This window comes from Spea bombifrons, chromosome 11 (assembly GCF_027358695.1).
Source record: "Spea bombifrons isolate aSpeBom1 chromosome 11, aSpeBom1.2.pri, whole genome shotgun sequence".
Classification (NCBI taxonomy): domain Eukaryota; kingdom Metazoa; phylum Chordata; class Amphibia; order Anura; family Pelobatidae; genus Spea; species Spea bombifrons.
The window spans coordinates 12830910-12844138 of record NC_071097.1 but is presented as its reverse complement, the minus strand read 5'-3'; the positions used below and the strand labels follow the sequence as shown (position 1 = coordinate 12844138).

General features: G+C 37.7%; 1 protein-coding gene across 1 annotated transcript in view; it reads left to right on the top strand.

Annotated features, from left to right (window-relative positions):
- Positions 1 to 13229, top strand: part of MICU1 (mitochondrial calcium uptake 1) — an 85923-nt gene that overhangs the window by 33193 nt on the left and 39501 nt on the right. Inside the window, exon 6 of the mRNA XM_053451320.1 lies at positions 10701 to 10815. Coding sequence (XP_053307295.1) covers positions 10701 to 10815 — 115 coding nt within the window. The remainder of the gene's footprint in view (positions 1 to 10700; positions 10816 to 13229) is intronic.

The following is a 13229-nucleotide window of genomic DNA, read 5'->3' as shown; positions in this document are numbered from 1 at the left end:
TTGTGGTCCTTTTTTAAAATGTCTTGGTGTCTCCTTTACAAAATCGTTGAGGATTCTGCGGAATCCCTTATGTACATTTATCCATACCCCTAGCCCACCAGTATTTTACGGCTCTTCAGAGGCCATGCACATGTGAGAAATCTATTGATTTCAATGGGAGTGCTTTCCTACCACTGTTTGTCTTCAAGCAGCTAATCGGTGTAAAGAATTGTCAGACTACAGAGGAGGAAAGCAGCTGCAGATCGTCTCTCAAATAATGTTTTTTTTGAAAAATTCCTATTAAGAGTATTTAATAGGCATTCTTCTATGGTGGGACTGCCAGGGGCAGTAAGCTGTCCCTTTAATATGGTATTCATGCCTGGGAATTTGCCCGGACTGGTCACTGAATCCTAGTTTCTGGGAAGCAATGCTTGCGTTTGCCGTGATGCAACGTAACTTGCATGGCTGGTTACACTCGTGAGCTACCTTTTACCTTTATCCTGATTAGTTGGTAGAGGACCAAAAAAGGATCTAACAATGGAGCAAGTCTTTCAGTGGATTCACCCATAAAGCAGGAGCGTGTTTTATGTTTCAGTGTGGGTTGTGCATTCAGTGATTAACATATTATCTATCAGGATGTCCAGAGGTGGGTGGGGAATGCCTGGGGTGCCTGGAATCTGAGCAGGCGGGGAAACCTGGGGTAATCACAGTGAGTATGAAAGTATTTTATTTATTATTACTACACAATGATCATGAATTTTACATCAGATGTATATAATAACATGCTTTCTAAAATACATATTGTGTGAATCAGTGCTGGACGGCATGCATGATACATTTTAATTCAGAACTCGGCTACTTATTGATAAACATTGTTTCCAACCCTGAGAACTTATTTGTGTGTTGTCTTTCTCACATGCTTGTTGTGCAATGATTGAATTCAATATAAAAGAATATTGTTGACTGTTTGACTTTTCTGTTTGATATATAAAATGTTTCCTTTTTTTCACCCGTTTCGTTTGTTTAACCAAACATTACTTGGTTTTTCTATCTTCTTCTTAACTACCACCTACACCCCTACTCTTTCTTCAGGATTTCTGGCAGGTACTGACCAAAATAGCATGTGCTTTATTATGGATTTTGCTTCTAAAATATGATAATGTGCATAATAGCAAAGGGGCAGGATGCTTGTCCTTCACCCACAGAGTTGACCTTTGCTGATATATATATTTAATTTCGTTATAGGTTAGCTGTTCCGGCTTAGCAATTGCTAATCAATGATATGCACCCTCATTTGCACTATCCATTCCCAGAGTCCTTTGCCTGCAGAGTATAGCATATTTGCCTGTATTTGAGATCGGATCATTTAACATGTCATCTTGTGCAGTTTTCACACTAAGAACAGATGGAAAACGACTTCATTGCATGATATGGTTCCACATGTTTGCCTTTCAGACAGAAATCTAGATTTGCTTGAAATGCATGACTTCTAGTCTCCAGTCTACTGTGATATTACAGGATGCCTACGATGACAGCAGATCACTCATGTTTGATTGATGAAGTTGGTTGACGCGTACGAAGTTTTCAGAAATACGATTTCTGTGTATTTCTTACACACAGCATAATATCAAATATAACCTATAGTTTTGCTATAGTTTTGCTCTCTCGTATTTCTTGTAACACCTTTTTATAATAAGAGTGGATTTTTTACGCAAAGTAACATTTCTAGAAGATGGAAAAAAACAACCTTTTAATTGATAGAGACAATGAGATAACAGACAAAATGCACTGCACTGGGCACTCGTACTTTACCAGTTGAAGAACCCACTTCAAACTCCTATTGAATTTGCAAGCCAGTACTTCCAATCAGCTAAGTGGGAAAAGTGGTTACAAACGTTTCTACCACGCAGACTTTAAACATTGCTTCCCTGCTTTCTGCTGTATTAGCATTGATGGGGTCCTGAAGGAGTACTTTTTAGAGATGTTGACCCAATTGACTTCATGGGTGTTAGAAATGGGTTTCAAATCCGGGCTAAGATGATATGAAAACATCTCATTCAATATAAGGTTTTATGCATTTTTTTTCAAATCAGTCTACAAGAACTGTTAAGGATTCACAGCTCAGCCAATTTGGTCCTTTAAGGCTGGTACAAGAACCACCGGTCTAGAGTGCTAATGTACTTTCATCTGAATATGTCTACCCTAATGTGTGTATGTCTGTTTTTAGAATAACTTAACACATAGCTAATTGATTTCACAACTTTCACCAACGAAGCCTGCAGTCCTCCTGCTTCATAAATTTAAGCATGTATAGGATAATGAACACTCTAAACACATTAATTTATACACTTATAGGTATTTTAGAAATCCCTAAATTTACCCCAAAAAGTCCATAGTTTGTTATTGTGGGGTATGGTATGTTGTAAGTTAAAAGCAGTGGATGGCCAACTCTGTAGGTTGAACAATGCGTGTTCATGCTCCAATTTCAAATGCCGAGTATATTTATTCTTTTCCATCAGTATACACCGTGCATGCCTGCATCTTGTTGGTCTGGGCTCAGGGATAGCTTACATTATTAATTATTTGATATAAAATGCTTGCCTTGAATTACAAGCAGAGCTGGCCTACTGGTGATGGATAACTCCATACGTCGCTGCAAAGACTGTAATCTGAATTTCCCTTTCCAGTCTTGGAAGATCTCGTAGGATGCTACCTTAGATAATAATATAAAAAACATAGCTATGCATAATTCAGATCTGCTGCTTTTTCTGTTGGTTCTCAAAAGCTAGCAAAAGAGCTGCCTCATGGGAAGAGAAGGTGTATAATTTATTTTCAATTTGTAGCTGTGCTAGGATTTGAACAGATAATCTTATTGATAAGAAAATATAAATATTTTGTTAAACTATTGACTTCACAAAGGCATAGCTGTTTAAAACAGCTTTGTAGGACAATTGAATGTCCCAATTCTAAATATGTTGCCTAATAAGGGTGTAATTGTGTCACATTCGTATAATGGGCAGTGAAGATAATTCACTGAATAAGGATTGCATTGTGCATTTTAAAGAGATAGTTTACCGAATTTCTATATATACGCCAGGAGACGCAATAAAATGCAGGCTACGGTGCAGAGGGCCTACATCGATCAGCCATAACATCATGACCACTGAGAGGTGAAGTGAATAACACTGATAAACGTGTTATCAGTAGGTGGGATATGCAGAAAGCGAAAATTGTGATAGAAGACTGATCAGAGCATCCTCAAAACTCTTGTGGGGTGTTATTGGTCGGTACCTAAAGTGGTCCTAGGAAGGAAAAGTGGTGAACCAGCAACAGGGTCGTTGGGCAGCCAAGGCTCATTGATGCACATGGGGGGTGAAGGCTGCCCCGTGTTGTCAAATTTAACTTAAGAGCTGCTGTAGCTCAAATTACAAGTTAATGATGGTTCTGCCAAAAGCATCTACAATGGGCATGTGAGCATAAGAACTGGGCCACGGAGCAATGGAAGAAGGTGGCCTAGCCTGATGAGTCACGTTTTCTTTTACATCACATAGATGGCCAGGTGCGTGTGCGTCACTTACCTGGAGAAAAAAATGGTACCAGTATGCATCCATGGAGGCCCCACCTCGGAACTTACAGAACTTAAAGGATCTGCTAACGTCTTGGTGCCAGATACCACCGCACACCGTCAGAGGTCTAGTAGGGTCCATACCTTGACAGGTCAGGGCTGTTTTGGCTGCAAACGGGGCAGCAAGTGGTCATAATGTTATGGCTGATTGGTGTATATGGTTGGCAAACACAGGACTAGTCATAGGTTCGTTTATTGTCGATGTACACTTTATGGGCAATGTTTATCAGTGATTGTGGTTGTTGAACCACACGTGAGCTCTATACCTGTGTTTTCCTTTCTTTTCTTCGTGCCCTTTTCTTTACCCTATGGCTTCAGGGTGGACACTACGTCGCATTTACAAATAGATAGAACCAGATTTGTCTTCAGAAGAAAATGTTATTTTGATGCCTGACATGCAGACATTTTCAGAAGAAAATCTTAGCAGATTTTAATACTGTCTGAGTGCTACTGTTTTAATTCAAGATTCATCACACCCTGTAAGGTTATGATCTGCAGAACTAATAGGATAAGGATTTATAAAATTCTGACCGCTGTCTAATGAAGATGTATGGTGGTGTATCTCAGCCAAGTACTTTATAGGCAAATACTGCGATATGATGATTTATTAAATGAATCAACTCACATTCCATGCATTAACTTGATAAAAAGTTAAATTGCTAATGTTCATGAAATTATGCAACGTATTCTTGGTAATTATTAAATATATAAATATATTCCACTTAAATAGATTTAGCATACATTAGGGGAAGCTCATTGTATTTGTTTAGTTAATTGAGAAAGATGTCTCGTTTCCGGCACAATGTAATATATATGCAAATGATTTTTCATTGGTGGAAATATGGAAGCCATATTGAAATTTGCCTTTTCGGGGATGGAGATCACATGAGAATAGAGAGGTACTGGCTTTCTGGTGACATTTTGTAAATGTATGTAAAATTTCAACAGCTGTCAAATTACAAATTTATTGTGAAGAATTATGTTTTTCAAATAATTTGGGTTAATTGAACGGTGGAAAATACAGGACTGGAAAGGGAAGTCATAATTAACCGAACGGTCTTAAGCAGTGACAGTCTTTGGAAACTCATCAAAGCATCAATGGAGAAAAAAATGTAATTTTAGTTACATTATGTAAATTCCTACATTTTACTTTAATTATTTGATGAAGAAAAAAATCTTTAAAAAAAATTCCCTATTTGGCCACCATCCCTGTCAAGTGACTGCTTAAGATTTCTGTGCCCGCGGGATGATATAAGATTGCCACGGACATTTGCATGGGTAATTCCGCAATGAATGAAACGTTTGTGTGACTTTAGCTGCTGTATTAAATGAATACTAATTATAAAAGGGGAACACTTTTAGATATTTGTAACCAAACTAATTGTGGTATATTTTTTGCTTTCATCATCTCATACCCTTGTAGGTTTCCTTTTTTTAACTCATTTGCTCTTCCTAAAATATGGGAATATTTATGTAGGTTGGTTTGAAGGTATACAGGTGCCCTGCTGTTAATTCTTTGTAATAGGATTCTTTTTTAAAAAGCAAAGTACTTTGATGGCCATATTGGTTGTATGCTTCATGCATACCGGTGTGAAAAGTCCTATGATGTTGTTGAAGTCTAAACAAATTTGTAGATGTGCTAACATAATTGCAAAAGGGTTTTCTAATGATCAATTAGCCTTTTGGAACTTAAGCTTGCATTAGCTAACACAACGTGCCATTGGAGCTCAGGAGTGATTGTTGCTGATAAAAGGGCCTCTGTACGCCTGTGAAGATATTGCATTAAAAATAATTTCCAGCTACAATAGTCATTTACAACATTAACAACGTCTGTCCTGTATTTCTGATCCACCTGATGTTGTTTTACTCTTGTGGATGTATACATGCATATAGTAGTGACTAATACAGGCATATTTACACAATAATGATTATGTGTAGAAAGTGTTTCTGGCCCACAGTTTTATACTTGCTTTTACTTACCATTGCAACCAGTGGAGTGTTCCTGCCCCGGGATCACTTCACACGTATATCATGTAGTAATACACATAACATCTCAGGTTAGGCTTTTTGGAGTCTCCTTTGGGGACAGACATGGCTACCCCTAGGCAGCCTTTAGTGGCTATAGATTGGGTGCGGCCAAAAACACTTCCCTGCTTGAAAAAAGAAGCTGACCACGAGACCCAGGGATGCAGGGCTTCATGTAGAGACCACATATACCGTTTTTGTCTAACAACGAAAATTGTATACTTGATAACTGTTTTTCTTGCGCACTTATTTCCAGATAACGTGATTACGACATGATTTTATTTGTTAAAATATGGCAATTTTATGAACGAAAACTATATGAAAATGATTATTGCGATTTCAGCGAAAATTTTGTAAAAAGTGCCGATGTGTTTTTGTGGACTTCAGCTGCCATCATTCTCAGCCAGAATACTGATGAGCATGATGGGAGCCGTAGCCCTTGCTCTTCTTCTTTTTAATTTTGCAGCTTTATTATGTGATAGGATTCACTGTTTACCCTAACTTATGAATTGCTTAGCTTGTCCTGAAAATGGAAATAAGTAGGCTTCCTTTGTGAAGGTGTAAGTTCCGTATACTATTACCTAAATGTAATTGTAACAAAACTTCAGTTAAGTAAACTCGATAAATCACATATTAGCATGCTGAAACCAGAAATGCTTTTGGAAAATAGTTTTCTCAATAGCATTTATCTGGTTTACTTTTCTATAGAATGTATTTACATGGAAGTCCACTATCCTCTTAAAAGTTGTTTCCATGTCAAAATGATGCAGATGGACAGTCTGAGTTTTCCATAAGATATACCACTAATACCTATGGCTAATGATAGTTATATGGAAACTGACAATCATTGTACTATGTTCCATATTTCCTCAAAAAAGGACAATATGTTATTGATTAATGGGCTTTTGTTGACCCCTTTGGGGTTAAGACAATCATTTTAACATATTGGAATCTGTTCACCTAAGAGGGAGGTGTACATTTTCCAGATATCTGGACTTATAAAGATTTCAAAATACACTGATTTTTTGGCTTAAGTTTCTACTGCTGGTCAGCCTTGCTTGGTTCATTGGTTGCTTGGCTATTTTTAAAAGCCTAGAAAAATATTGATCAGTGTTTTTCACTTAATGCAAACATGGATGAACTATTCTTTTGTTATGGGAGCTTTACATGGCTTACTTAGAACAGCACAGGCGCTAATGGAGCTTACTGGGTATGGTTGCTTAGAATGTTAGGCCATTGTCTAGCATTAGCTCAAATGCTTGTTATATGAAGCCGAAGACTGTTTGTAACTCACACGCACACGCCTGTTGGGGAAGAAATCAGCAGCTGTACAACTTTGATTAAAAATGAAGTTATTAAAGGTTCTGTTTCATCTACTGTGTTGAATGTAACAGTTTTATAACAATACCCAGCTTTGGAAACCCTATTTCTAATTGAATTACTAAAACATAATGCAAATCTCGAGAGAAAGCTCAAATGCTCGACATGACGCTCCGATGAACACTAGCTACCAATTCAGCGTCCTCATTTGCTTTAGCTCAGTTGTGTTTTGGGAAGCAAAAATGGAATCTGGTTTAGGATGTAGTATCACCTGAAATAGCGATCAGGGACCATAGCAACAATAATTGTTGTGAGCAACTTTTTTGTTCTAGGAGCTAAAGGTCTGTTCAATACATCTCAGGTATTGATATGAAGTCGTAGCAGTAGTTTCTAACATCAAAAGATAGAGTCAGATTTCATCTCAAATGAATAACCTGAACAGTGCTTCAGATATAACTTCATTTTGTACCTTTATAATGGCAGCCTGGCAGAGGTGTTATGTAATAATGTATCCCACTTCACACCCCCGCTTCTAAAACACAGCAGAGCTTATACTATTGTTCAGCAGATAATGGTCAGTTTGGAATCTGCTCTCTGTTACACTGTTACAGGCCCATTCTCCCTTCCTTGTCTAATAATAAATAATAAGTATTGGCTGTCATCACGTGTTGCCACAAAAAATTAAGCCTTGAGTTCCAGTATATCCCACTAACTGAAAAAAGCAATAATTTGTCATCTTAACATGCTGAAATAAAAAAACCTCATTTATATTATGTTTATATATTTGTTGCCAACTTTATTAGGGTGAGAAGCACAGACAGTTTTTGTTTTTTGTATACATTGTACAGCCAATACACTGTATTTGCAGCATGCTTACACCTGTTTGGTAGGCCACGTATTACACATTTGTATTATTTGAGCCTGTGACTAGCTTAGCGCACCGACATTTTTTCTTTTCCCTGTTTGCACATATTTGAGGTTGTTGGCTCCTCATCAGTCTGGTTGCAGCTTGCTGTCCAGGGGTTAATAGGGTAGGAGGTTTAATTGCACCTCCCCCGACACATTAATAAGGTTTTGGTAGCAGTATAAACTGCTTTGTGTGCCCACTATGTAGGAGGTGAGAGTAGGTTCTCACCCTATTGAGAGTGTGCCTTGACGTGGCGGGTGAGCTTAATTATGCTTTGGCCAATTCATATAACCAAAACCTCTCATTTATATTATGTTTATATATTTGTTGCTAACATACTGAAATGCAAGAATTGCTTTTCTCACCCCTGCCATTTTGATACTGTTAACGCTTTTCATATTGTTATACCCATCTAATATGTAATTCTGCCATTTCACTTCCCAGAAATTACTTTCTATTCTGTAGCTCATAATGTCCTAAACAATTCAGCCCTACCCCCATATCATTATTCAAATTACCATATAATCATAATCCCCCTACTGTCATTATTCCTTCACATTGTCTACCCTTTTATTCATTTATTTCCACGTTGGATCACTGTTTTCCATTTTTGTTATCAGCCATTATGACCCCTTTCTTACCAATTCCTTTGTATGCTTTAAGACCTGAAGACACAACACATTCTAAGGAAAAGTAGCCCAGTGACACATAGTGTTAACATTTTAATAATGCAAAATCATAAATCTCTGGCAGGATCATTAAATTATAACTTTCTACTGGGACCTTTCGGGTAGGTCTTATAGTCATAGTTGTGAGTTTGTATATGATTAACCTATCGCTTGGTGTCTTTGCATCTTTATTGATATATAGGTATATCTATTTATATACAATTCAGTGTGCAACATGAAGTGTGTATTTAATTGGGTCTATATCACATTCCAGTGACTAAAATCACTGAGTTTAGCGGTTATTAGAGTCCCACATTGAAATGGAGCCTACACATTTGTATCTCTGACCTCAGCCACATGGGTACCTTTATCAGTGATGCTTATTTGTCTTTATACTGTGTGTCACTATTTAACCATTTTTTTCCTTTATTTGAATATGATTGGATCTTCGCCAGACAGAGGTAACCAATGGGTATAATCTGACAACTGGGCCCTGGTGTGGTGTTGAGTTTGTTATGTGTTCTCCTACTGACTTTCAGTGCTTGTGATGTACAATGCCTGCTTTGGCAAATGCATGACGCAGTTACCTTTTTTTGGTTTGTGACTTCAATATATTTAGTTTATTAAGTCCACCTTCTGTGGTTACTATATGAGCGTATGTCAGTATTTGTTTGAGATTTTGTCTCGATTTTTGGGAACTGGAACCTCTCTTAGCTTTTTAAACATTTGCATTATAAAATGGATCCCCTGTGTTCTTATCAATTACGTAGCTAAACTATTATATAGCCTTTTCTACCTGAAAATGAAAATTGATGGTGGTTTTTGGTCAAACATTATACTAGTACTAGTACAGTACTATATCAAGTATAATACAAATACATTACACAGTTCCCTCCACTAATATTGGCTCCATTCAAATGTTATGAATCAACAGGGAAGAGGCCGTGTGTCTATATTGTCTCAACACACTGTGAAGAAGGAGGTTTGTGTGGCCATAAAATCTCCAAGAATTAAAGTTTTGCAGAAGTCGGTTGTGCCTTGGGGGTCAGAAAGTTTCCAACTACAATCTAATGTAGCCTACATCACCTCATGCTCTCATGCAAAAACAAACTCAACCATCACTACACTACTGGAACTTCAAAAGGGATAAGATTACATAGTTACATATTATATAAGGTTGAAGAAAGACCTAAGTCCATCAAGTTCAACCCTTCTACCTAACCTTCCTATTCTTGATCCAAAAGAAGGCAAAAAAACACCTAATTAAGCTACTTCAAATTCTATGGTTTGATGAAACCAAATTAGAGCTTTTTGACAATTAACACAAGAGGTGGGTTTAGCGCATACAGAGAGGTAGCTAAATGTGAAAGTACCTCATCCTCACAGTTACGTATGGCGGTGGCTTTTTAATGTTTTGGTACAGTCAGGACCTGGGCATTTTGTTAGGATACATGGCATATTTACACATATTAAATAATTACCTGACTGCCTCTACCAGAAAGCTTGAAATGGGCTGTGATTCAAAACATACATCAAAATCAGCACAAACATTGTTTACTGACCATAAAATCAAGGTCCTACAATGGCCATCCCAGTCCCTTAACGTGATCCCCATAGAAAACCTGTGCGGTGAACGAAGAGGCAAGTCCTCCGGCGCTGACCTCGAAATTTGAAGTATCTGGAGAGATTCTGTATGGAGCAATAGTCTCGGATCCCTTGCCATGTATTCTCTAACCTCATCAGGCATTATAGCAGAAGACTCAGAGCTGTTATCTTGGCAAAGGAACGTCGCACAATATGTTGACTAAAAGGGTGCCAATATTTTTGCCACAGACATATTTCACATTTTTTGATAAACCTGTGCTGTGTTTGCGATGGAAAAAAAAATGAAAAAGGTTAAACAGACAATTTTCCATAACCTTCTTTGCTCGTATTTACCAGAGATGCCAATATCAGTGGAGGGCACTGTAATTGCCTAAAATGCCCATAGCCCCACCTTCATTTTTCTCACCATGCATGGTGACATTAATTCATCCAAAAATATTTGATTTACCAATCCAACATGTTTAAAAAAAACTAGGAGAGTAACTATCCAGATAAAAACTACTTTAACTGATTTGGGTGTTTGCTCAAGTTTAACACTTTTTTGGTATTATCTTCCTTTCATAATAAACAGAAAATCTCCCAAGAAAGAGAAAAGTTTGCAGATGAAGACAGCATCTTCTTCACGTTGGGGGAATGTGGCCTGATCTCTTTCTCAGATTATATTTTCCTGACAACAGTTCTTTCTAGTGAGTATACCACTGGTCCTCACCCGGGCCTGGCATTTTATAAGAAATTTAAAAAAAATCTATTTCCAAACAATGTGAGATGTAAAAGATACTAGTTGATGTATTTTTTAAAACAAATAAAATCTTATAAATTGGCCTATATGGAATATAATGCTATATTGTATAAATTAATTTATGTAGCCAACGAGTTTCTTGATAACATGTAGCTTCCTGACGGATAACTCAATATGGGGTGGTAGTTATTGTATAGTATGTATATGTCTCTGCAATTTTACTTGAGGTTTTGAATTCCTCTCAACTGCAGTAAATATCTTTTATTACTTTGCCTAAATAAAATGCTTTCATTGTAGTTTTAATTTAGGTATTTATTGACCAAATATAAGAATTAGAGATTGTTTCTATTTTTGAGAAAATCCATACATGAATAAGAGCACCTGCTGGGTGTTCTGTCCTCTGTTAAAACAGAGTTCAGAAACGTGATGGAATGTGTCCAAGGCGTCAGCTGTATCCTTCTGCCTGTCCCAAACCGATTTCTGTGGCGGCTGCTATCTGGCTGCCAGCAGTGTATGATCCTTTCAAAGCTTTATACCTCTCCCAGAAATTGGAGCATGCTCAGCGGCATGCCTTTTCTGAAACCAAGCCAGACGCTCTTATAAAAAGCTACTAAACCGGTTAGTGAAAAGCACTGAAGGACAAGCTGACAATCAAAAGCTAAAAAAAAGTACAGAGTATCCAAATTGTGTATCAAAAATGCTTTTTTGACTTAATTCCTATACAACTTGTAAGTCATCTCATTCCTCAGCCGACATCACTGTTTGCAAACCTCAATCAAGAAATACAATGTAATTTATTATTAATACAGTTGGGGGAAGACTGTGGCTGACCCTGGAGGAGGATCATGGAGAGACATGCTAAGATTTTTGAGAGAGACAGTAATTTTTTCCAGTGGAGACCTCAACAAGAGACACTAGATAAATACTATAACAGAGTTTGTAATTGCTGCATGGAAGTATAGGACATTATTATAAGCTTCACATTTTAATACACCCTATTTTGTTAAATGTGAAAGTCTGCCTGTGGCAAGTGCTGTAGGATGTTTTAGAACATCAGGCTCAAAGACCATTGAACATTAAATAATAAACACACAGGCACCTGCCTAAGGGAGCTGTACAAGTTAAGTTAGTACAAATGTACCATCACTGCAGGGTTTGCATCTGTTACAGAGTGCTACGTTTTTAAAAGGACTGAAAACAATTAAAAACAAAGCCACTTTACGACCAGTGCAGTAAGCTTATACTTTTCAGGTTATATTCTAGGATAAAGGGCAGCTGCTACTCTTTTGGAGCATCTCCGTTACAATATTTTGGCTGATTAACCCCAGTGGTGCTCTTACATGGTTAGATTGTCTTGGTGGGACGATGAGTCCAATTTTTAGATTTTATTTTGCGATATTAAATCGGTAGATTGATTTGTTTTAATGTTATAGCAAAAGTGTGATTAAAACATTCTTCTTTCAAAGGTTAATGTTTTTTTTTTATTATTGAATGTCAATATACACTGTATATACACTCATTGGCCACTTTATTAGGCGCACCTGTTCAATTGCTTATTAACACAAATAGCTAATCTGCCAATCACAATGCAGCAACGCAATGCATTTAAGCATGTAGACGTGGTCAAGACAACCGAGCAGCAGAATGGGAAAGGAAGGGGATTTAGGTGACTGAATGTGGCATGGTTGTGGGTTCCAGACGGGCTGATCCGAATATTTCAGAAACTGCTGATCTACTGGGATTTTCACGCACAACCATTTTTAGGGTTTACAGGGAATGGTCTGAAAAAGAGAAAATATCCAGTGAGCAGCAGTTGTGTGGACGAAATGCCTTGTTAATGTCAGAGGTCAGAGGGGAATGGGCAGACCAACGTATGCAGAATACCATCTCTGAAAGCACAACATGTCGAACCTTGAAGCAGATTGGCTACAGCAGCAGAAGACCACACCGGGTGCCACTCCTGTCGGCTAAGAACAAGAAACTGAGGCTACAATTTGCACAATGCGACAGCCTACCTGAGTATTGTTGCTGACCATATCCATCCTTTTATGACCACAGTATACTCATTTTCTGATGGCTACTTCCAGCAGGATAATGCCCCATGTCACAAAGCTCATATCATCTCAAACTGGTTTCTTGGACACGACAATGAGTTCCCTGTACTCCAATGGCCTCCACAGTCACCAGATCTCAATCCAATAGAGCACCTTTGGGATGTAGTGGAACGGGCGATTTGCATCTTAGATGAGCAGCCGTAAAATCTGCAGCAACTGCGTGATGCCATCATGTCCATATGGACCAAAATCTCCGAAGAATGTTTCCAGCACATTTTTCTTTACAAGATTTAATTCCTCTTTTATT